The sequence below is a fragment of the Salmo salar genome, chromosome 05, assembly GCF_965601325.2.
Source record: "Salmo salar chromosome 05, fSalSal1, whole genome shotgun sequence".
Taxonomy (NCBI): domain Eukaryota; kingdom Metazoa; phylum Chordata; class Actinopteri; order Salmoniformes; family Salmonidae; genus Salmo; species Salmo salar.
The window spans coordinates 18,252,680-18,278,543 of NC_138295.1; the positions used below are offsets into that span (position 1 = coordinate 18,252,680).

At 47.9% G+C, this 25,864-nt stretch overlaps 1 protein-coding gene across 1 annotated transcript; it reads left to right on the plus strand.

Annotated features, from left to right (window-relative positions):
* Nucleotides 1-18: 18 nt before the first annotated feature.
* LOC106604356 (uncharacterized) lies at nt 19-25,248 on the plus strand. Its single transcript, XM_082975084.1, has 16 exons — nt 19-281; nt 1,992-2,244; nt 2,671-2,867; nt 3,078-3,181; nt 3,374-3,438; nt 3,596-3,857; nt 9,769-9,968; nt 10,110-10,235; nt 10,573-10,701; nt 15,003-15,125; nt 15,390-15,525; nt 15,911-18,810; nt 19,039-19,622; nt 19,793-21,315; nt 22,559-22,699; nt 23,036-25,248. Exons 2-15 carry the CDS (start codon nt 2,083-2,085, stop codon nt 22,687-22,689), a joined length of 6,642 nt encoding a protein of 2,213 aa, XP_082831210.1. The 5' UTR covers nt 19-281; nt 1,992-2,082; the 3' UTR covers nt 22,690-22,699; nt 23,036-25,248.
* The last annotated feature ends 616 nt before the right edge of the window (nt 25,249-25,864 follow it).

A 25,864-nucleotide genomic window follows, 5' to 3' on the forward strand; every position in this document is an offset into this window, starting at 1 on the left:
TAGTCCCTGTGTTCTGGTGGTACCTCACTGACCCCCCTCTCACCGCAAGTCGTTTTCTTGTTGGCTTGTCAGGCTGCACGAGACTCGCGGGTTTTAGCATGCAGTTGTTGAAATGAAATGCTAACAGATTTTGAAACCATCATCAGACACGCGGCTGCTGAAATAGTTACATGAAACTTGTATTCCACCACCTGTGAAGGAACAAACCGAAGTGTATCTGAAGTTGTCGCGTTGGAGCATTTGGATTTCACATCAATATAAACAGGATTGCGACATAAATGGTAAGTCATCATAGCGAGCTAGAGGCTAGCTGGCTAACGGCTAGTCTGGTTTGGCTCATTTAACTAGTTAGTTCCATTGCTTGCATAGTAATGCCTGTGTAGAATTGTCAATACTGTCTAGGTGGCTAGCCGTATTTACTCCTCTCTGCTGTGATTACATTTCTAGCTAAAGTAAAGACAAGTTGATTCAAAACTAACTAGCTTATTTGAATATTCAAAACAATGCCATTGCGTGTTGCATGGTGTGTTCTTTCAGGGAATCAAACAGACAACAATATTGTCTTCCTCCACTTTCCAGATTTCATCCAAGTTGTTGAAGACGAGTGACAATCCTGGCAAGAGACCGATTCTAAATATGTGTCTGTCTTGCTGGTTTGAGCAACGTTGCCACAGCTGTCTCCTAAGCACATCATTATTTGTCAAACAGTACTTCCTAGGAAGGGCCACATCATGGTCCTTTCAGTTTCAGCAACTCTGTTGCTATGATTAGCTGTAGCTAAATACTATTAATATTTTCAGAACGATGAGCTGTGATTGCACAATGGCCTCTACCTAGCATGTAGGAAGGTTTAAAAGCAGCATGCGACCAGGCCAACTTTACGTTCTAACCACAATGGGATTGTTGTCACACTAGATAGAGAGACTGAAACAATAGTATTGCAGTGCCAGCCATACATTGCCATTCTCAACGCTATCACTGTCACTGCAGGTGACTGTCATGTCATCATTGTGTAGGATTCTACCGTCATTTTAAATAAGAATTTGTTCTTAACTGACTTGCCTAGTTAAATAAACATACTGTCTGAGCTGCTGTCAGTTCAGTTCAAACCAGCATCCTTTATTTATTTGGCTTTTCATTGACTCATTCTTTACAGACAGAAACTGTACGTAAACAATGACATAACATTGAGCAATGGCAACCAGGAAATTCTCCTCTCTCTTCAAGGACCTGCCTCCTGCTCCCTGTCTCTCTCTGTCTGTGTCCCAAATGGCATCCTATTCCCTATATAGTCTAATAGTTTTGTGACCCCTGGTCAAAAGTATTGCACTACATGGGGAATAGGATGCCATTGGGACGCAGACTATCCGTTTGTAGCCTGAGGCGCAGGGTGCATAGCTACACGCCTTTGCATGGAGGGACTGGAGGAACTTGATTGAGCCATGATGGGTTCGGTTAGATCATGATCTTCAATCAGGATTTTCTTCATTCCTCGGCTCAAACCGTCTGTGTATCTCATTGCCTCTGTGTTTGTGTTATTGTCATGGCTATAAAGCAGAGGAGCTGGCAAACCCATAGGCTATTGCAAAAGTGAAAACATGCGCACAGTGTTACAGGAAATGTGTTGTGTAGACAAACAAATATAAGACTAAACATTCAAATAAGATGTATTTGAATCATGCTTCCTGAAAAGTGGCCTATCCCTGAAGGAGGAGGTCTGTGTTGATGTGCTGGTGGAAAGTGGCAAGCTCTGTCTCCTAGGAAAACACTGAGTCACACTCCCCAGTCCCCACAGCTCTACTGTAAAAAGGAGATCTAGCCTTGGTTACACGGTTCAAACTAAGGCAAGCTTCATGATAGACTGAAGCATGTTCAGACTGAGACACACCTACACACACTTTATTTTTCTTCTTATTTGTTTCTTCTTCATCTACTTCTTATTTTTCTTCTACTTTATTACATTTTGAAGTCACTGTGTGTTTCTATTCCAGCCTTAACTTCCTGGGGCGTATTGGTCTTACCAGGCTGGTTCTCCAGTGTACCAACCCTGGTGTCTGAGAGATCTACCCTGATCGGGAGGGGATGAGCTGGGCAGAGGAGGACTGGACGGTGGGCCTGTCTGGCCGGTCCCTGCAGAAGGTCAAGGAGCTGCAGGTCCAGCAAGAGAGGCTGAACAGAGAGAGACAGCAGAAACAGCTGCAGCTGGACAGCACACAGACCTCCCTAAACAAACAGACTGTCAAGGTACTGTACGAACAAGTCAAGGTTAGGCAGAGAAAAGTTGTCACCTGAGTTAGGTGATGATTACAGTAGAGATAGATAAGAGATTGAGCTGTAAGAAGAACAATAGCAATGCAGCACTTTGCTCAGCTGGTTTAATAGTAATTTAACATGCTTCTCCTCTCATTCTTTCCTTATGCTGTGAAAACCCTTTTGCTTTAGTCATGTTTGTCGTTAGTAGCCTAAACACCAGTCTGTTGTTGCTTTTATCCAATTGCTATGTTGTCATGCCAAGATGGTAAAAGTAGAAACAGACTGGCACCCAAACTAGTGTCTGTATACTACTTGAATGTCAGTAAGTAAAGAGTTTTTCTTGGTATTCTTTAAATGCTTATTTCCTGGTATTATTGGGTTATCTATCCTCTGTCTGCCCTTCTCTCTCCTCTCCAGTATGAGGAGGTGCGCGGGGAGCTGCAGTGTGTACAGAGGGAGTTACAGGGGGCTCGTGAGGAGGTGCAGGCAGGTGCGGGTGCGCGGGAGCGTCTCTCTCAGGATCTCCAAGTGAAACAGGCCCAGGTGTGTTCACTGGAGGGACAGCTGGGCTCGGCACGAACCCTCACACACACCCTCGAAAAGGAGGTCAAACGGTTAGTAGCAGCAGCTACGTGTGTGTTGAATTAACGTGTGTAGGGAAGTGGAACATGTCTTGGAATGTTTGAGATTAAGAACTGCTGAGTGGCATACATTTTATTATTATGTTTATATGCACAGAAGGAGGGTGTGTGTGTGCAGTTCAAAGGTTGGCTTTAAAACATATTTCTGTCCTTTGTTTCCCATGTTCTCTCTCTCTCTTGCAGGTTGGAGGCAGAGCTAGAGAAGTTACAGAACACTAACAGCTCTGGAGATTCCATGTTGTTTTCCACCCCATGCTGGAGTATGACATCACCATGGGACCACAATGGTACAGCACTCTACTCACTCTCTTGATGTCCTCCTGCTCTCTCTTAGTATTTTCCTTCTATTTTCTCCCATGGCACTCCTAGTCTTCTCTCCCTTTGGTCCTGGTCTCAGGCTGTGGAAGACAGGAGAGCTCTTTCTTAGCTGAGTCTGAGTGTTGCTGAGAAACTGAACTATGGGTGTTGTATCCCTGTAGGTGGGAGACAGGAGGAAAGGCAGGGACACAGAGGCGAGGGGGACAATAAAGCACCACACAGCAGAGTGAGTGCAATACCTAAAACTGAGGCCTTCTCAGCCACACATGTTCTGAACACGCTGTATTCTCTGTCATCATACCATATGGGTTCACAGTGCTATAACCCAGTGCTATATCTGCACTTGTTTTCATCCCTCCCTATTTTTTTCTTCCCACTTTCAGCAACAGCTCAAATTCTCTGAACCTGGATTCTCACCCACGCCTATGTTCCCACAACAACAAGCCAAGGGCACGCCCCACCGGCGCCTGTCGCACCAATCAGACTCCTCCACTCCCTCAGCTGTGTTTCCGTGGGAACGAGAAGACCCAAAGCCTTCCACCAGGGGACGACCCGCTCCTCCTCCCCCCTCCTCCAGTGATGTCAGACGAGGCCAGGAAGCTGGGGATTGTGGGATGGTGAAGGACCTCAGGAGAGAGACAGACAGTATGTGTCACTTTGTCACCACACCACTCTGTGTTATCACTTGTTGACAGATCATTGATGTGCTCTGATGTCAAAGTCCACTCCAAACACCTTGGTTTATCATAGTGTCACAACAGTACAGGTTGATCATAGGCCAGTAGTGCTGAGCGATTCACTAACATTTTGATATATATATATATTTTTTCATTTAACTAATTGACCGATGTGGGTTCAATTATTTGCATTCTATTTGTTTTTATCTGTTAGCTCAATGTGCAGTTTCTCTAGAAATAAATCAGATCAAGTCCAAACTGTGCGATGTAAAGTGCATTCGGAAAGTATTCAAACCACTTTACTTTTTCCACATTTTGTTACATTACAGCCTTATTCAAAAATGTATTAAATTGTATTTTTTTCCTCATCAATCTAAACACAATACCCCATAATGACAAAGCAAGTATTCAGACCCTTTACGCAGTACTTTGTTGAAGCAACTTTGGTAGTGATTAAAGCCTTGAGACTTCTTGGGTATTTGGGGAGTTACTCACATTCTTCTCTGCAGATCCTCTCAAGCTCTGTCAGGTTGGATGGGAAGTGTCGCTGCACAGCTATTTTCAGGTTTCTCCAGAGATGTTTGATCTGGTTCAAGTCCGGGCTCTTGCTGGGCCTCTCAAGGACATTCAGAGACTTGTCCCAAAGCCACTCCTGCATTGTCTTGGCTGTGTGCTAAGTGTCGTTGTCCTTTTGGAAGGTGAACCTTCGCCCCAGTCTGAGTTCCTGAGCGCTCTGGAGCAGGTTTTCATCAAGGATATCTCTGTACTTTGCTCTGTTCATCTTTCCCTCAATCCTGACTAGTCTGCCAGTCCCTGCAAAACATCCCCACAGCATGATACTGCCGCCACCGTGCTTCACCGGACCTTCAAAGCTGCAGCATTTTTTTTTTTTTTACCCTTCCCCAGATCTGTGCCTCGACACAATCCTGTCTCGGAGCTCTGCAGACAATTCCTTTGCCCTCGTGGCTAGGTTTTTGCTCTGACATGCACTGTCAATTGTGGGGCCTTATATAGACAGGTGTGTTCTTTTCCAAATCATGTCCAATCAATTGAATTTACCTCAGGTGGACTCCAATCAAGTTGTAGAAACATCTCAAGGATGATCAATGGAAACAGGATGCACCAGAGCTCAATGTCTAGTATTATAGCAATGGTTTGAGTACTTATGTAAATAAGGTATTTCTGTTTTTACATTTTTTTTTTCTTCTAAAAACCTGTTTGTGCTTTGTCATTATGGGGTATTGTGTGTCGATTGAGGAAATGTTTTATATCATCAATTTTAGAGAAAGGCTGTAACGTAACAAAATGTGGAAAAAGTCAAGGCCTCTGAGTACTTTCCGAGTGCACTGTAGTAGTCAGGGCATTATTCTACATCAGTGGTATTCAAAATCAGGGTCGCGGGGCAACTGCAGTGGAGTCGTCAAACTGTACAACAATAATAATAATGGGGGAACAAAATGTACTAGTACAGATTATTGTATGGGACAATATACACATGTTTTTGAGAAAGCTAATTTGAAAGATGCAATTTTATTGTGTAAATGTATTTATTGGTTTCTTTTCATTTTGATGAGATAAAAATGCAATAGATTTAAGTTTATTTGTTGATGTAAAAATCGAAATTCAGTTTAATGTTGTCGTTAGATTTAGGGTGTGGTGGGGTCACAAGAAATTCTTAGGGGAAAATGGTGTCCATGCTGAAAAAGTTAAAATACCACTGTTTTACATAGTTTAGTGCAGGAAACGTGGTAATTAACTACAATGACCATCATCCGTGTCGCGCCTACTTGTCCGGTCTGTGTTTCGTTTACAGCTGCTACGAGAAGAGATGGAAAAATGTGCGATCGACAGGTATAGCAGTTTCTTTGAGGTATCTAGCTGAAAATACATGATCTAAGTGATTTCTAGTTGTTATTCAGCAGTCATAAAAGTATGCCTTATTTACTTTGAAGAACTTCTGAAATGGTGATAAAAAGAAAAATATACACAACCGTTCAAAAGTTTGGGCTCACTTAGAAATGTCCTTGTTTTTGAAAGAAACATTTTTGTCCATTTTAAAATAACATCAAATTGATCAGAAATACAGTGTAGACATTGTTAATGTTGTAAATGACTATTGTAGCTGGAAACGACTGATTAAAAAAAAAAACAATGAATATCTACATAGGTGTACAGAGGCCCATTATCAGCAACCATCACTCCTGTGTTCCAATGGTGCGTTGTTAGCTAATCCAAATTTATAATTTTAAAAGGCTAATTGATCATTATAAAACCCTTTTGCAATTATGTTAGCACAGCTGAAAAACTGTTCTTGTTAAAGAAGCAATAAAACTGGCCTTTAGACAAGTTGATTATCAGCATTTGTGGGTTTGATTACAGCCTCAAAATGGCCAGAAACAAAGAACTTTCTTCTGAAACTCGTCAGTCTATTCTTATTCTGACAAATGAAGGCTATTCCATGTGAGAAATTGCCAAGAAACTGAAGATCTCGTACAGCGCTGTATACTATTCCCTTCACAGAACAGCGCAAACTGGCTCTAACCAGAATAGAAAGAGGAGTGGGAGGCCCCGGTGCACAACTGAGCAAGAGGACAAGTACATTAGATTGTCTAGTTTGAGAAACAGACGCCTCACAAGTCCTCAACTGGCAGCTTCATTAAATAGTACCAGCAAAACACCAGTCTCAACGTCAACAGTGAAGAGGCGACTCTGGGATGCTGGCCTTCTAGCCATATCTCAGACTGGCCAATAAAAGATTCAGATGGGCAAAAGAACACATACACTGGACAGAGGAACTCTGCCTAGAAGGCCAGCATCCCGTAGTCGCCTCTTCACTGTTGACGTTGAGACTGGTGTTTTGCGGGTACCATTTAACTATGATAAACTTGGATTAGCTAACATACCGTGCCATTGGAACACAGGAGTGATGGTTGCTGATAATGGGCCTCTGTACGCCAATGTACATATTCCATAACAAATCTGCCGTTTCCAGCTACAATAGTAATTTACAAGGACATTTCTAAGTGACCCCAAACTTTTGAACGGGGGGGGGTGTGTGTGTGTGTGTGTGTGTGTATGTATGTATGTATGTATGTATATAACTATTTAACTCAACCGAAACGGTACTGAATTCAAAAAGCACTAATTGCTCAGCACTAGAGACCATATTTGATCAATTCTGATGTGTCTGGTCTCATCTCTAGTATTTCCAAGAATCAGATAATTTGTTTTCCCATTAGTAGGCCAATAATACAGTTGAAGTCGGAAGTTTACATACACCTTAGCCAAATACATTTAAACGCAGTTTTTCACAGTTCCTGACATTTAATCCTAGTAAATATTCCATGTCTTAGGTCAGTTAGGATCACCACTTTATTTTAAGAATGTGAAATGTCAGAATAATAGTAGAGTGATTTATTTCATCACATTCCCAGTGGGTCAGAAGTTTACATACACTCAATTAGTATTTGGTAGCATTGCCTTTAAATTGTTTAACTTGGGTCAAATGTTTCAGGCAACCTTCCACAAGCTTCCCACAATAAGTTGGGTGAATTTTGGCCCATTCCTCCTGACAGAGCTGGTGTAACTGAGTCAGGTTTGTAGGCCTCCTTGCTCGCACACGCTTTTTCAGTTCTGCTCACAAATGTTCTATTGGATTGAGGTCAAGGCTTTGTGATGGCCACTCCAATACCTTGACTTTGTTGTCCTTAAGCCATTTTGCCACAACTTTGGAAGAATGCTTGGGGCCACTGTCCATTTGGAAAACCCATTTGCAACCAAGCATTAACTTCCTGACTGATGTCTTGAGATGTTGCTTCAACCAATCCACATAATTTTCCTCCATCTATTTTGTGAAGTGCACCAGTCCCTCCTGCAGCAAAGCACCCCACAACATGATGCTGCCACCCCCGTGCTTCGCGGTTGGGATGGTGTTCTTCGGCTTGCAAGCGTCCCCCTTTTTCCTCCAAACATAACGATGGTCATTATGGCCAAACAGTTCTATTTTTGTTTCATCAGACCAGAGGACATGTCTCCAAAAAGTACGATCTTTGTCCCCATGTGCAGTTGCAAACCATAGTCTGGCTTTTTTATGGTGGTTTTGGAGCAGTGGCTTCTTCCTTGCTGAGTGACCATTCAGGTTATGTCGATATAGGACTCGTTTTACTGTGGATGTAGATCATTTTGTACCTGTTTCCTCCAGCATCTTCACAAGGTCCTTTGCTGTTGCACTTTTCGCACCAAAGTACGTTCATCTCTAGGAGACAGAACGCGTCTCCTTTCTGAGCGGTATGACGGCTGCGTGGTCCCATGGTGTTTATACTTGCGTACTATTGTTTGTACAGATGAACGTGGTACCTTCATGCGTTTTGGAAATTGCTCCCAAGGATGAACCAGACTTGTGGAGGTCTACAATTTTTTTTCTGAGGTCTTGGCTGATTTATTTAGATTTTCCCATGATGTCAAGCAAAGAGGAACTGAGTTTGAAGGTAGGCCTTGAAATACATCCACAGGTACACCTCCGATAGGCTCAAATGACGTCAATTGAGCCAATCAGAAGCTTCTAAAGCATGACATAATTTTCTGGAATGTTCCAAGCTGTTTACAGGCACAGTCGTCTTAGTGTATGTAAACTTCTGACCCACTGGAATTGTGATACATTGAATTATAAGTGAAATAATCTGTCTGTAAATAATTGTTGGAAAAATGACTTGTGTCATGCACAAAGTATATGTCCTAACCGACTTGCCAAAACTATAGTTTGTTAACAAGAAATTTGTGGAGTGGTTTAAAAACGAGTTTTAATGACTCCAACCTAAGTGTATGTAAACTTCCGACTTCAACTGTACATGGGTTGTATTTGTTTTCCATTAGATGGCCAATAATATATGGGTTGTATTTGTTTTCCATTAGACGGCCAATAATATATGGGTTGTATTTGTTTTCCATTAGATGGCCAATAATATATGGGTTGTATTTGTTTTCCATTAGATGGCCAATAATATATGGGTTGTATTTGTTTTCCATTAGACGGCCAATAATATATGGGTTGTATTTGTTTTCCATTAGACGGCCAATAATATATGGGTTGTATTTGTTTTCCATTAGTCGGCCAATTATATATGGGCTGTATTTGTTTTTTGAGTGCTGGTTAGAGCAGGAAGGATGCAGTTAAAATTAAATCAGTAAAAACTGCTAGCTTCCTTTGACAGTAGGAGGGGCAGAGAGAGAGCCAATGTTTACTTTAGGTGTGAGTCAGACAGTGTGTAATCAGAGACATCAGTGTGTTTAGCCTGAATCCCCCCCCCATTGTTTTCCATGCTGGTCGGTAGACGCTGGCTGCCGTAATGGGCTTTGTGTCATCCTGTATGGCTCTAGACACATTGAATTACTAGCCTTTCAGTACAGACACTGTGTTCCTCAACAGAGGAGACAAGACTGCTCAAATGTACTTTGAAATGAGCTCAAAATGGATTTCACATGACTTAGAATCTGTTGAAATTGTGGAACTCTAAACTAGAGTAAAGGGCATTGTGGAAACAGAGCTGATCGTGCCTTGACAGTTGACTCACTCCCATTAGTCATTCTGGATGGATCGTCCTACTTTCACAATAATCAATAGTCGCCACAGCTACAGTGTTAATCCGTGTGTTAGTCGTTCTCACAGTCAATCTGACAGCTATCTGATAAATCAATCACTTCCCTGTTTACATTCTCAACATGTTACAGCGGAACACTACGTATCGACTATGAATCCCGAACACCCTCTCAACTTATAGTAATTCACAACCCTTTGTTGACATGAAATGTGTAAGAAAGGCACAGTCACATTGCCTAAATGCCAAAGCAAACGGGGAACGTTCTCTCTCCATCTCTCCCAGTGTCGGGGTGTGTAGCAGAGCTGCAGGGGCGTATGCGTGACCTACAAGGGGAGCTGAAGGCTGAGTGTGAGCGGTTCAGACAGACCCAGGATGCTCTAGCCAACGCCAGGAAAGACTTAACCATCAGAGAACAAAGTCTACAGAGGGCCAAGGACGAACTGAGCCTCGCTCACACGCGCATCTCACAGGAGAGCGAACGGGTACGGATGCACACACTAACACTGCATGAAACACGAAGACGTGAGTGACTGCCAAACACAGACTGCACTTAAGAGTGTGACTGGCAAGGCAGAGCGACACAGTCATACCTGTCACATTGTTTTACTGTGTCTCCTCTCCAGGCCCAGTCGTTGGAGCAGCGTGTGAAGCAGCTGCAGGAGGAACTGAAGTGTCAGAGACAGAACACTGAGAGCAGCCGTCTGCAGCACCAGCAACGCACCAGAGACCTGGACAAACAACACCAGAGGGTGAGGAGAGGGGAGAGAGGCTGTGTGTGCGTCTGAGGGTCTCATACGCCCCTGCAGCTACACACCCAGGTGTGACGGTGTGGAAGGTGATGTGGGGAAAAGTCTAGTGTCTATTTCGTGCGTGTATTGTGAGTTCAAAGTGTCAAAGCATCCGGTTATTAAAACATTATCCAGGCTTGTGTCCCAAATGGCTCTCTATTCCCTATGTAGAGCACTACTTTTGACCCGAGCAAATAGGGTAGTGCACTACATAGTAGAGAATAGGGTGCCATTTGGGACAGAGTTCGGGATCCTGTCTACTCTACTGATGATGCCCATGATGTTGGGTGTATTGCAGGACTTGTTGGAGCTGCAGAAAGAGTGTCAGTCTGTGGAGAAACAGCACCAGCTGGATGTTAACAAACTGAACCAGGAGGTCCAGCAGGCCAGAACACTACACAACACACTACAGGCCCAGTCTGAGAAGGTACACACACAGTCTTTATTTCACTGTTTTCATATCTCTGGGTTTCAAAATGTCTTGTCTGAACTCTTTGTTCTACTTTCTTGCCTCTTGTTCTCTTGCTCGCTCTCTCTGTTTCTCTCTCTCACAAAGGAGTTCAGTTATGTGCTGCTCTCAAGGTCAATGAACTAATGTTTCTCTTCTTTCAAGGTCAATGAACTAATGTTTCTCTTCTTTCTTGACCTTGCTTGTTTTCTTTTTTTGCTTCCTCTCTTCTCTCTCTGTCTCTGTCTCTCTCTCGGTGTATTTTCCTCCCCTCTTGGTTTGTCCCAGTGGAGTGTTGAGCGGGGAAGGTAATACTGGTCTGACTGACTGACTGTTCAGAACCTTTGACTTGATGTGCTGTTGTCTTCTGGGAAACATAACTCGCCTTGACGTAGTCATCATTCTCATCCAAGGAGGGTTGGTGGGAGTGGGTGGAGGCATGAGGGTTACTTCCACTAGACGCTGGAAGAGCATGTGGAGGTGCATGAATGGTGTGATGTTATTGGTGTGCATTTCAAAATGGTTGCACGTTACCGTAAAAGAGATGCTGGTTATTCCAGGCTCACAGGTGATACTTAATACTTACTGACAATAAATCACTTTCAGTTCCTTCTGTCAGTCACCACAGTCTAGTAAAGGCAGGCCTGACCGCAGTAATGTATCTAATCTAGTTCAATCTGATACGGAATTCATTGGTTTCGTCCCAAATGGCACCCTTTCCCCTTAATAGTGCACTTCTTTTAACCAGGGCACATAGATGGGGAATAGGGTGCCATTTGGGGACACAACCATTCTCTTCCTCACTCTCCAATCCACACTGAACACAATAGAGCTACAGTTCATATGGTTTAGCTAGCTGCCTCAAATCAGATTGACATAATATTGAATTATTGATAAGCTTTTTAATCTGCTCACGTGTTGCTTTTAAAGTGGTTATGCTTGTTAAACGGACAAATGGTTGTAGGGCTTTGTCTGAGCATGGGGAATATAAGCATGTGTATTCCAGACCAGTGAATTCCACAACAGTGACATTGCACAAATTGATAAACCTCAAATTGGTTCATCAATTGGTAGGGGTATCCATTAGTTGTTTTTATCCATGGCATGGAAGTGTATCCAATGTTTTGAGTGTTACATCATGTAAGCAAGAAACATTTGATCATGTTTACGTGTAGTTTGCTATGTATCTGATGGATTTGATAGTTTCCCCATCTCTCTGCCTGGTGTGTAGCTTTAGACGGACACGACCGGTCCTTTAGGGGGACGCGACGCGACCGGTCCTTTAGGGGGACGCGACCGGTCCTTTAGGGGGACGCGACCGGTCCTTTAGGGGGACGCGACCGGTCCTTTAGGGGGACGCGACCGGTCCTTTAGACGGACGCGACCGGTCCTTTAGACGGACGCGACCGGTCATTTAGGGGGACGCGACGCGACCGGTCCTTTAGGGGGACGCGACGCGACCGGTCCTTTAGGGGGACGCGACGCGACCGGTCCTTTAGGGGGACGCGACGCGACCGGTCCTTTAGGGGGACGCGACCGGTCCTTTAGGGGGACGCGACCGGTCCTTTAGGGGGACGCGACCGGTCCTTTAGGGGGACGCGACCGGTCCTTTAGGGGGACGCGACCGGTCCTTTAGGGGGACGCGACGCGACCGGTCCTTTAGGGGGACGCGACGCGACCGGTCCTTTAGGGGGACGCGACCGGTCCTTTAGGGGGACGCGACCGGTCCTTTAGGGGGACGCGACCGGTCCTTTAGGGCGGACGCGACGCGACCGGTCCTTTAGGGGGACGCGACGCGACCGGTCCTTTAGGGGGACGCGACGCGACCGGTCCTTTAGGGGGACGCGACGCGACCGGTCCTTTAGGGGGACGCGACGCGAGCCGGTCCTTTAGGGGGACGCGACGCGACCGGTCCTTTAGGGGGGACGCGACGCGACCGGTCCTTTAGGGGGACGCGACGCGACCGGTCCTTTAGGGGGGACGCGACCGCGTCCTTTAGGGGGACGCGACCGCGTCCTTTAGGGGGGACGCGACCGGTCCTTTAGGGGGACGCGACCGCGGTCCTTTAGGGGGACGCGACCGGTCCTTTAGGGGGGACGCGACGCGACCGGTCCTTTAGGGGGACGCGACGCGACCGGTCCTTTAGGGGCGACGCGACCGGTCCTTTAGGGGGACGCGACCGGTCCTTTAGGGGGACGCGACCGGTCCTTTAGGGGGACGCGACCGGTCCTTTAGGGGGACGCGACGCGACGCGGTCCTTTAGGGGGGACCGCGACGCGACCGGGTCCTTTAGGGGGACGCGACGCGACGCGGTCCTTTAGGGGGACGCGACCGGTCCTTTAGGGCGACGCGACCGGTCCTTTAGGGCGACGCGACCGGTCCTTTAGGGCGACGCGACCGGTCCTTTAGGGGACGCGACCGGTCCTTTAGGGCGACGCGACCGGTCCTTTAGGGGGACGCGACCGGTCCTTTAGGGGGACGCGACGCGACCGGTCCTTTAGGGGGACGCGACCGGTCCTTTAGGGGGACGCGACGCGACCGGTCCTTTAGGGGGACGCGACCGGTCCTTTAGGGGGACGCGACGCGGCCGGTCCTTTAGGGGGACGCGACGCGACCGGTCCTTTAGGGGGACGCGACGCGACCGGTCCTTTAGGGGGACGCGACGCGACCGGTCCTTTAGGGGGACGCGACGCGACCGGTCCTTTAGGGGGACGCGACGCGACCGGTCCTTTAGGGGGACGCGACGCGTCCTTTAGGGGGACGCGACGCGTCCTTTAGGGGGACGCAACGCGACCGGTCCTTTAGGGGGACGCGACGCGTCCTTTAGGGGGACGCGACCGGTCCTTTAGGGGGACGCGACGCGACCGGTCCTTTAGGGGGACGCGACCGGTCCTTTAGGGGGACGCGACCGGTCCTTTAGGGGGACGCGACCGGTCCTTTAGGGGGACGCGACCGGTCCTTTAGGGGGACGCGACCGGTCCTTTAGGGGGACGCGACGCGACCGGTCCTTTAGGGGGACGCGACGCGACCGGTCCTTTAGGGGGGACGCGACGCGACCGGTCCTTTAGGGCGCGCGACCGGCCGGGACGCGACCGGTCCTTTAGGGGGCGACGCGACCGGTCCTTTAGGGGGACGCGACCGGTCCTTTAGGGGCGGACGCGACCGGTCCTTTAGGGGGACGCGACCGGTCCTTTAGGGGGACGCGACGCGACCGGTCCTTTAGGGGCGACGCGACCGGTCCTTTAGGGGGACGCGACGCGACCGGTCCTTTAGGGGGACGCGACGCGACCGGTCCTTTAGGGGGACGCGACGCGACCGGTCCTTTAGGGGCGCGACGCGACCGGTCCTTTAGGGGGACGCGACGCGACCGGTCCTTTAGGGGGACGCGACGCGTCCTTTAGGGGGACGCGACGCGTCCTTTAGGGGGCGCACGCGACCGGTCCTTTAGGGGGACGCGACCGGTCCTTTAGGGGGACGCGACCGGTCCTTTAGGGCGACGCGACCGGTCCTTTAGGGGGACGCGACGCGACCGGTCCTTTAGGGCGACGCGACCGGTCCTTTAGGGGGACGCGACGCGACCGGTCCTTTAGGGGGACGCGACCGGTCCTTTAGGGGGACGCGACGCGACCGGTCCTTTAGGGGGACGCGACGCGACCGGTCCTTTAGGGGGACGCGACGCGGCCGGTCCTTTAGGGGGACGCGACGCGACCGGTCCTTTAGGGGGACGCGACCGGTCCTTTAGGGGGACGCGACGCGACCGGTCCTTTAGGGGGACGCGACGCGGCCGGTCCTTTAGGGGGACGCGACGCGACCGGTCCTTTAGGGGGACGCGACGCGACCGGTCCTTTAGGGGGACGCGACCGGGCCTTTAGGGGGACGCGACGCGACCGGTCTTTTAGGGGGACGCGACGCGACCGGTCCTTTAGGGGGACGCGACGCGACCGGTCCTTTAGGGGGACGCGACGCGACCGGTCCTTTAGGGGGACGCGACGCGACCGGTCCTTTAGGGGGACGCGACCGGTCCTTTAGGGGGACGCGACGCGACCGGTCCTTTAGGGGGACGCGACGCGACCCTCTCTTTTCCCAGCTCCTCTCCTCTCCTACCCGTCCTTCCATTGTTTCCTCTCCGCTGGCCTCCTGCCCTTTCCTCAAGAGTTCCTATTTCTACTACCTTTTATATGTGATATTCTCATAGCCTTTCCCAGTCCCCACCTTTTCCTTAGTGAGTACTTCCTTCCTCCATGATGGAGTAATATTCCTGTCCCTCATGTCTCTCCCAGGTGTCCCTTCAGAAGCAGGCGTTGGAGAGGGATGTAGACGCTCTGAAAGAGAAAGTCAAATGGACTGAGGGGGAATTGAAGGAGAGCCAGAAGAAAGAGACCCAAACACAAACCAAACTAACGGTATACACACACAAAATTATGAACAGACTGTTGTGTCCTTAGTCTAGACATGTCAATCTATTATGCATGAACTAAGCACTGGCCGCGTTATGAAGTCACTGAATCATTTAGCAGTATCTGTTTAAGTCAATATGTTATTGCTATAGAATTGGTTTCTGTTACAGAAAGAATATGTGGTTATTAAAAGTTGTTTATATAGTTGATATTGCATAGTTATTACATAGTTATTGACTGTGTGCATGTGAATGTGTTGCTTTCCGATAGGAGACGGTGCGTGAGAGGGAGGGGTTGAATGTAACTCTGGAGCAGAACAGGAGGAGAGAGAGGGGACTGGAGGAGGAGGTGAAGAATCTGGCTGAGGATCTGGCTGAGGCCCTCCGACACCTCAAAGAACTAGAAGGTGAGGAGGGTGGGAGGAGGAGAGAGCTGTTGTTGATAATGGGGTGTTTACCCTTTATGAAAAGAGACGATAGACAATGCTGTTGTCTTCTTAAGGTTAAGAAGTTTGAGTTAACAAAAGAGTGAAATCCTACACCAAACTGTTCATGACTTTCAGAATACTTTTTTCCCCTCACTAACTTCCTTTAAGCTGCACAAGCTAGCCTTGTTACTGCTGCCACCTGCTGACCTTCAGCGGTATTACACCCTGACTCATGATATTTGGTTGATTATCCAAATGATTCTCTCTGGTAACATTTTGCTGAATTAACATGCCAGTTTGAATGATAATAAGTCATTTAGTTTATATTTTTCTCTCTTGTTTCCTTCCCTATTCCCCTTTCCAGACCAGAAGACAGTCCAGCCCTCTGCTGCTCCAATGACTCCAGTTCCGTTTAGCCCTGCAGGACAGAACTTTTCCCCAGTCTCACCACCACGACATGGCCGCCACGCCCCACACACACCCTCGGCTCAGACCAACAGACCTGCCAAAGAGGAGCGAGTGAGGGAGGGAGAGGAGAGAGGAAATGAGGAACGGAGAGCAAAGTACCCCACAGAGAGAGAACCTGGAGAGGGCATTGACTCAGAACACATCACTGCGTTTGGATCCACAGACTCTGAAAAACGACAGCGGGCAGGAGGGAGGGGGGAGGAGAGAAAAGACGAGGCAGAGTCCGTAGTAGATGGCTGCATCCCTGGAAAGGAAGCATCCACCAAGGACAAAAACACACTCAACACACCGAGCTCTCTTTCTCCAACAGACCACAGTCCCCACCTCACCAGCTCCGCTAGCTCCGACACAGACTATGAGAGCGAGACCCTGTCCAGCCACTCCAAACCCCGAGCCCAGACCACTAAGGCTGAGGGAGATCTACAGAGGGAGAACAGAGAGCTGCGTTCAGAGCTGCAGGACGTTAAGGATGAGTTACAAAGGAGACTGGAGGATCTGGAGACCCAGCGCAGAGCAGAGGCCGAGGCCAGGACCAAGCTCAAGCAGCTCAGCCGCAAACACGCCTCCCAAGCCAAGACCCAAGCCGAGACGGAGGAGGAGGAGGAGGAGAGGGCCGAGATGGGGAGGTTGAAGGAGGCACTGGCTGAACTTGAGATAAAGGTCAGAAGAGATGCAGAGGACAGGGAGAGAGTGGAGGAAAGGAAAGGGAGGGAGAGAGAGGACCGGGAGTCTGAAAGCATGCTGCTGAATCTCCAGCTAAAGAAGCAGCTGGCTGAGTTGAAGACTGAGCTCTTGATAGAACAGGAGGAGAGAGAAAGGGAAAAGGAGGAGGAGAGGAAGAGATTGAAAAACAAAGGGATCGAAGGAACGATTGAACTTACTGTGAAGCTGGAGGAGCTCCAGGCAGAGTTGGAGGAGCTGAAGAACCGTGGAGGTCTTGAAAGGAAGAACATGGTAGATAAAAACACCCCTCTGACATATCTCACCATGCACCGTGACATCCCCTCTAACTCCAACAACAACACTGTTGTCCCTGACAACAAGCTACTACCATCGCCAGACCAGCACCATCTCCTGTGTGAGTCCACCATTGTTGTCTCGCAGGCAACAACAGCTGATCTGATCCGGGAAGAAGGAACTCTGAACAAAGCGGTAGAACTCTCCAGACCTATTGGTGAGAGAGAGACCATTGTGGAGGCTCAGAGGGGTATGTCTGCCTCTGAGCTGGGTGAAACCACTGTGGAAGCCGAGAAAGGGATATCTTCCTCAGACCAGGGAGAGACCAATAAAGACACTCTGAGAGGTGTATCTCCCTCAGACATGGAGAAAACCCCACTGGCGCTCCAGAGTGCAGGCTTCTCTGCCTCAGAGCTAGCCCAGGAGGTGGAGCGTCTACGGGGGGAGAGTGCCAGGGAGGCTGGGCGAGCCATACACTCCCAGGCCAAGCTGGAGGCTTTACAGAGCCAGGTGACCAGGCAGACCCAGCAGCTGACCTTGGCCTTCGACCACCAGAGCAGACACATCCAGGACCTGCTGGCAGAGCTGCAGGAGAAGGAGGGCGGACTTCTCAGGCAGGGAAAGGAACTGCAGCGCTGCAGAGAAGAACTGGCCATACTCAGACAGGAGAGGGAGAGACCGGAGATGAAGAAAGAGAGAAGGGAGGATGAGAGAGATAGACGGGAGGAAGAGAGACAGGAGGTAGAGGAGGAGATAAAGGACAGTAGGGTAACTATAACCCCTCAGCAGGCTGACCATTACACAGATATACAACAGATCACACATAGCGCTCAGAATGAGTCTGCCTCCGGGATAGAAGAGACTACAGACATAACAATGAAACCACTGAACACTACCCAGGCTTCCTCTACACTTTGTGATGAGGGAGGTCAGCTGACCACTCCACAGAAAAACTGTGTCACTGAATGGCATGATGTAACAGATAGCAGTACCACTCTGGGTAGCCATCCTGCTGAACATAATACAGAGAAGATGGTGGATTATAAGGTTTCTGCCCAGCCAGGCAGGAGTGACGAAACGAGAAACCAAGAGAAATTCAAATCTGACAGTTTAACTGTAGCATGTTCCAAAGGGCAGATGGAACCGTCTGAGAGTTCTGAGATGAAACACATCCGTAGTGAAGAACAACATTCAACCAAGGAGTTCCAGCTATTCCAGAGAGACCCGAGTGTAACCCGGACTGAGAACTCATGTCTTACTGCAGAGCTGGAGAAAGCTTCTGGTCCTATCAACAGGCCAGAAGACACCAGTGAACAGGAGAGACAAGATAGCGGAGGAGAGGGTTTGGCTGTAGAGCTGCAGTCTCTAAAACAGAACAACGAACTGCTGAAACTGACACTTCCAGATGTGGCAAACACAGACCGAGAAACTAGTTCTGTCAGTAACACAACACTACCAGCGACTTGTGAAGTAGAGTCTGAAGGAGTGAAGGAGATGGGGGCAGGGGATGAGGGGAGAGGGGCAGTAGAGTCTGAAGGAGTGAAGGAGATGGGGGCAGGGGATGAGGGGAGAGGGGCAATAGAGTCTGAAGGAGTGAAGGAGATGGGGGCAGGGGATGAGGAGAGAGGGGCAGTAGAGTCTGAAGGAGTGAAGGAGATGGGGGCAGGGGATGAGGGGAGAGGGGCAGTAGAGTCTGAAGGAGTGAAGGAGATGGAGGCAGGGGATGAGGAGAGAGGGGCAGTAGAGTCTGAAGGAGTGAAGGAGATGGAGGCAGGGGATGAGACTCTACTAGACTCTACTCCACTGGCTCCACTCCAGATCACCTGCCTAGAGATGCAGGTAGGTTTCTGTACTCTAACTCTTACTGTGAACATAGTTATCAATGTAACTTGCTGTAAATACTTGAACAATTTCCCCCCATATCTTAAGCATATGGTTGTAAACATCCACAACAGAATGCTACTACTACAGAATGCTATATACAAGCCAGCTATTTTGAATAAATCTGTATCTTATTACTTTGAACATCTCCTGAATGTTATTCTCTCTCTCTCTCCTCCTGTCCAGGTGGTGATGCTGCAGGCTGAACTGCAGTCTCTCTCTGAGGAGAACCAGAGGCAGGCTGAGGAGCTGACAGTGTGGAGGCTGATGGCCCAGCCCCTCTGTCTAGACCCAGAGGACCTCACCGCTGCTACCCTCAGGCCTGGACACAACACTGCTACCCTCAGGCCTGGACACAACACTGCTACCCTCAGGCCTGGACACAACACTGCTACCCTCAGGCCTCGGACACAACACTGCTACCCTCAGGCCTGGACACAACACTGCTACCCTCAGGCCTGGACACAACACTGCTACCCTCAGGCCTGGACACAACACTGCTACCCCTCAGGCCTGGACACAACACTGCTACCCTCAGGCCTGGACACAACACTGCTACCCTCAGCCCTGGCCACAACACTGCTACCCTCAGGCCTGGACACAACACTGCTACCCTCAGCCCTGGCCACAACACTGCTACCCTCAGCCCTGGCCACAACACTGCTACCCTCAGCCCCTGGCCAACACAGCAGTGTGACGGTGATCAGAGAGGATGAGCTGCTTCTCTCCTGTACCTCCAGTAGACTGTATGGGAGGACCCTGGCCTCAAGGTACACACAGGGGCTACGCACAAATTCTTGATTGACAATTACAATGACCGGTTTTTGTTATTATGAGTTGGTTGTAACAGTTTCTGTGATGAGCAGTTTTCATGTTCTGTCTATGGAGATTTCAAAGTTTGAATTTAAATTTGATTGATCTTTTTTTTTTATTGGTCCAGACTGCATCACTGCAATTCTCCTGAAGCAAAGAGTCTCCAAAACCCATCCAGAATGAACAAATCTACACATCCCCAAGAGACGGAAAAACAGACCAATGAACATGGGGAAGATGGTGAAGAAGCAGACATCACCAAAGATGTTTTCCAAACCTCAGAGCTCCAGACCAAGGCAACAGAGCACGCTAACCAAGATGATTCAGAAAACAAGACCAATCCAAACACTCCCAGAGCAACAGATGAGACCCAGACCAAGGCAACAGAGCACGCTAACCAAGATGAGTCAGAAAACAAGACCAATCCAAACACTCCCAGAGCAACAGATGAGACCCAGACCAAGGCAACAGAGCACGCTAACCAAGATGATTCAGAAAACAAGACCAATCCAAACACTCCCGGAGCAACAGATGAGACCCAGACCAAGGCAACAGAGCACGCTAACCAAGATGATTCAGAAAACAAGACCAATCCAAACACTCCCAGAGCAACAGATGAGACCCAGACCAAGGCAACAGAGCACGCTAACCAAGATGATTCAGAAAACAAGACCAATCCAAACACTCCCAGAGCAACAGATGAGACCCAGACCAAGGCAACAGAGCACGCTAACCAAGATGATTCAGAAAACAAGACCAATCCAAACACTCCCAGAGCAACAGATGAGACCCAGACCAAGGCAACAGAGCACGCTAACCAAGATGATTCAGAAAACAAGACCAATCCAAACACTCCCAGAGCAACAGATGAGACCCAGACCAAGGCAACAGAGCACGCTAACCAAGATGATTCAGAAAACAAGACCAATCCAAACACTCCCAGAGCAACAGATGAGACCCAGACCAAGGCAACAGAGCACGCTAACCAAGATGATTCAGAAAACAAGACCAATCCAAACACTCCCAGAGCAACAGATGAGACCCAGACCAAAGAAATGGTCTCTAGGCACAATCTAGACATCATAGAACTAGATAACAAAGAGTTCCCCACTCTGTCTCTCGTTGAGGCTCAATCCACTGAAGCACAGTCCTCTGAAACCAACCATCCCAGTCACCATCAAGAGGAACCAATCTCCACTGGTGTTGAGAATAAAAATCACTCCTCGGTCCGTAGAAAAGTCACCACTACATCAGAGTGGCAAACTGAGAGAACGATAGTGGAGACCAAGTTTCTGAGTTCAAAGGTCATACCAGCAGGATGGACTGGTCAAGAGCAATTGAGCTCTGTAGAGGTGAGTAGTACCAGCTCTCAGAGAGAGGAGGGGAGAGCAACAGGCGCCCTACCAGAAACCCACCACGTATACACACAGTCGGGGGAGGAGGAGAATGATGAAGAACCCACAGAATCACCCCCTGTGTCACCAGTCCAGATGGCCGAGGGGGACAGGATGTTGTTTTCTGGGTCCTTCCCGATCCCTGCCGACCCAGCCCGTCTGGCGGAGCGGATCCGTCGTAACCGGTCTCTGATGTCTGCAGCGTACGATGATACGGAATACGAACCCTACGGCCTGCCTGAGGTGGTTATGAAAGGTGAGGAGAGGGGACGGGGTGGTGGTGTTGATGTGTTGATGATACGGAATACGAACCCTACGGCCTGCCTGAGGTGGTTATGAAAGGTGAGGAGAGGGGACGGGGTGGTGGTGTTGATGTGTTGATGATACGGAATACGAACCCTACGGCCTGCCTGAGGTGGTTATGAAAGGTGAGGAGAGGGGACGGGGTGGTGGTGTTGATGTGTTGATGATACGGAATACGAACCCTACGGCCTGCCTGAGGTGGTTATGAAAGGTGAGGAGAGGGGACGGGGTGGTGGTGTTGATGTGTTGATGATACGGAATACGAACCCTACGGCCTGCCTGAGGTGGTTATGAAAGGTGAGGAGAGGGGACGGGGTGGTGGTGTTGATGATACGGAATACGAACCCTACGGCCTGCCTGAGGTGGTTATGAAAGGTGAGGAGAGGGGACGGGGTGGTGGTGTTGATGTGTTGATGATACGGAATACGAACCCTACGGCCTGCCTGAGGTGGTTATGAAAGGTGAGGAGAGGGGACGGGGTGGTGGTGTTGATGTGTTGATGATACGGAATACGAACCCTACGGCCTGCCTGAGGTGGTTATGAAAGGTGAGGAGAGGGGACGGGGTGGTGGTGTTGATGCTGTGTATTTGAATGTCACAGCTAAGGGCGTTGTTACTATTGGCCAGAGGTGAAGCCTATACTGTTAAAATCAGCTCTCCATTCTTTACCACTGTGGGTTATCAAAAGATCTGTGTTTGTATTTTCCCCTAGTTACAACTGGCCCATACTTGCTATGACAGCCTGTCAAAGCATCAACCACTCTAACCAAACCAACTCTCCATCAGAACTTACAGACACCGAAACAGACAACCGATATGAGCTTAACCTGTGGGATGGTATCAACCTATGTCTAATTGAAATGCATTCCAGGTGATTACCTCATGAAGCTGGTTTCAGAGAATGCAAAGGGTGTGCAAAGCTGTCATCAAGGCAAAGGGTGGCTACTTTGAAGAATCTCAAATGTTTGGTTACTACATGATTCTATATGTGTTATTTCATAGTTTTGATGTCGTCACTATTATTCTACAATGTAGAAAATAGTAAAAATAAAGAAAAACCTTTGAATGAGTAGGCGTTAAAATTTCGACTGGTACTGTGTCTTCCTCCTAGCACCCCTAGTAAACATACCACCTCCCACTAGCATTATATAAACAGTACTAAATGTTCACATTGCTCCTTCTCCCTCCTTCTCCAGGTTTTGCTGATATTCCCAGTGGTCTAGGCTGTCCGTACATTGTGAGGAGGGGGCTCCTGGGTACTGCTGCTATGCCCCGTCCCCAGAGAGATCCCGGCCAGAGTGAGGGGGGGCAGGAGGACCCTGATTAACCCCCAACAGGTGAAGCGTTTAGCCCCTTAGAACCTAATATCTCCACCAGTCACACAAATAACAGCTGCATCATCACACAGTTTACGTTCAGCACGTATTTCACAATTATCACAAGGCTTGTGTAGTCGTAATGTAAACTACTATGTGATCCTGATAGATTATACAAAGTCTGTAGTTCATAATGTTGTCTTTAGAAAGGCCGTTTCATGTGGAGATGACATTAACTAGTTCCACATATGACTGACTTAATCGTCTTGTCCCCCATGGCAATCCCCCTCTGTCTCTCCTGTGTGGGTTCCCAAGTTCCACATATGGTTGAGTGTATTTGTTTATGCCGTGTGTCAGCGTGTTTGTACAGATCCACTGGAAGACCATCAGAGGAGAAAGAGTTAATTTCACTGGACCGGCTGTGTACTGACCCCCACGTCCTGCCCTGATGTACTGACCCAAATAAAACCGTTTCATCTCTATGTACTGAAACACCTGAAGACGGACAACTGTCCCCTGCTGACGTTGAAGACAAGACCTTTCATTGAGTTTCACAGAGGCTCATTGGTTTCTATGCACCTACTACAGTACTGTTCTTTACAAATCTACTGGTTCACATTTCCTTGTTGTGGTTCAAATGAGAAAGGGTGCCTTGTTTTTATTTAATTTTTATAAGCTATGTTAGTTAGTCCATGGTCCATTGCCTGTTGTGAAAACTTGAATTTTCATTTCAATAGTCTTATTTATAGACTGTTGAATGTTTTAGTGTGTGTGTTCATATCGGCTTTTATAAGCAGTGGGTGTACATTTGAGGGAGCGCGTGTCGGTTTCTACAAAACTACACGGATGAGTACGTACTGCATGTGTAGGATGATGTCTGGTCGTTATGTTTTCTCAATATTAGCCTGTGTATGACTCAACCTAACCTGAGCGTGTTTCCTCTCCTTGTATGGTCATCCACTGGGAGCGCTCCTTCTCTCCCTCTTCCCCTCTCTGGCCTTTCCCTATTCATTTCTCTCTCTCTTTATACTCAGAGACCTTTTTAAAAATGGCACCCTCACGCTGTGCTCTTGAATTTACACAAGTGCCAAACACACGAGTGAGGTAGTTTATTTTTATTTTTAGATACACTATTTAAATTGTGCAGGTTTAGTCAGCTTTTTTTTTACTTTTTGTTTTTCCTAGATTTAATATATTAGATTTTTGGGGGGGGGGATAGATTTTCCGTGCACGTTAGTGATTGTGCCTTAGGTTTCTATATTTTCAGTTGCATTAATAAACTGCCCTGGTTTGAAACAATATTAACTTAAGGGATTGTATATCAAAACAAATTTATAGCATCTTAAATGTAATCTTGGTACTGCCACCCTCATTGGTGTGCTTTGAGGAAGTGTGTGCGCTTGTATACAAAACATGAAGAACTCTTTCCATGACATAGACTGACCAGGTGAATCCAGGTGAAACCTATGATCCCGTATTGATGTCACCTGTTAAATCCACTTCAATCAGTGTAGATGAAGGGGAGGAGACGGGTTGAAGAAGGATTTTAAATCCTTGAAAAAATTGAGACATTGATTGTGGTCCCGTGTGGCTCAGTTGGTAGAGCATGGCACTTGCAACGCCAGGTTTGTGGGTTTGATTCCCACGGGGGGACCAGTACAAACAAAATATAAAAATGTATGCACTCACCACTATGTCGCTCTGGATAAAAGCATCTGCTAAATGACTCAATTGTGTATGTGTGCCATTGAGGGTGAATGGGCAAGATAACATATTGAAGTGCCTTTGAACGGGGTATGGTAGTAGGTGCTGCAACACTGCTGTTTTCACACTCAACAGTTTCCTGTGTGTATCAAGAATGGTCCACCACCCAAAGGACATCCAGACAACTTGATACAACTGTGGGAAGCGTTGGAGTCAACATGGGCCAGCATCCCCCTGCCCCAACAAAGTGAGGCTGTTCTGAGGTCAAAGGGGAGAGCAACTCAATATTAGGAAGGTGTTCTTAATGTTTTGTGAACGAAACCTTCCTCCATTCCAAATCCACTCCGACCTTCTTTCAGAGCTGAGGTGTATTACAGCGTTACTGCATGGTACTAAGATGAATGTGAGTTGTTATTGGTTTTGTTGTGGTCTAAAAATCTCAAAACGCCTTCTATTTGTTTTTAACACAAAACGAAATAAGTTAACAGCCATTGGCTCTGATAGAAATGACAGGTTAATACATTGTGGCGTGACTTTTAACTTGATGTACGTAGTTAGCTACACGTGCTTTCTGTCACTACCGACATGATACATGTAGCCTGTAGCAACAACCATGTCTTCTCTAGATTGTGGAAGCCTGGCGTGTGTTCTAGAACACGTATGGGCTGTTACAGTACCATTCATTAGCCTTCTGAACACACCCCTAGCTGAGTTATCTGGGATCTCTGGGTGGTGGGACTAGTCCAAGGAGTCCAAGCAGAACACACTGGATTCTTTCCCCTGTATGTGACACTTTTATGTGAATGTATCGCTATTGATGCTTTGTGTCGCTGTTGAAGAAGATAGATTAAAAAGGTTGATCTAAATTTATCTTGTCAATTTCTCTTTTCACCTCCTAAGGTCTGTCTCAGTTGTTTTTTTCCGTCTTGTCTATGCTAGCTCTATTTGGTAGCTGTATTTCTTTCCATCTCTCTCTTTATTCTCTCTAGGTTGGAGTCACATTCCAAATAATGCCCTCTAGTTTAGAGGTCACTAATGAGGTACCCAGTAAGGCAACTGGCAAGACATCAGTCCGGTGTACAACTGAAATCATTTTTTCCATTCACCGTTGACTTGAAAGTAGCCTGCTGCCAGATCTGTTTGTGCTCTTGCCAACTCTCTTGCTCATTGTCAAGCAAGACATGTTTGTCTTGACAATGAGTGGCAACGAGTGGCACAATGGCACATACAGACTGGTACCCAGATGGATACCCATCTTAACCTAGTAGTTGGATATCCTGTTTCTGCTACACCACAGTCTACCTTCCAGTCACCTCGAGAGACTTGAGTTTGATGACTGGATAAATATGAGTGGATTACACTGTGATAACTTAACGTTGCTCAAGACGCCTCGGTCTGTGTCCTCATCCAAACTCACTGTAGTTAGGAATGTATGGGTTAAAAAGCTAGGTCCCTCTAAATGGACATCAGGAAACAGACAGG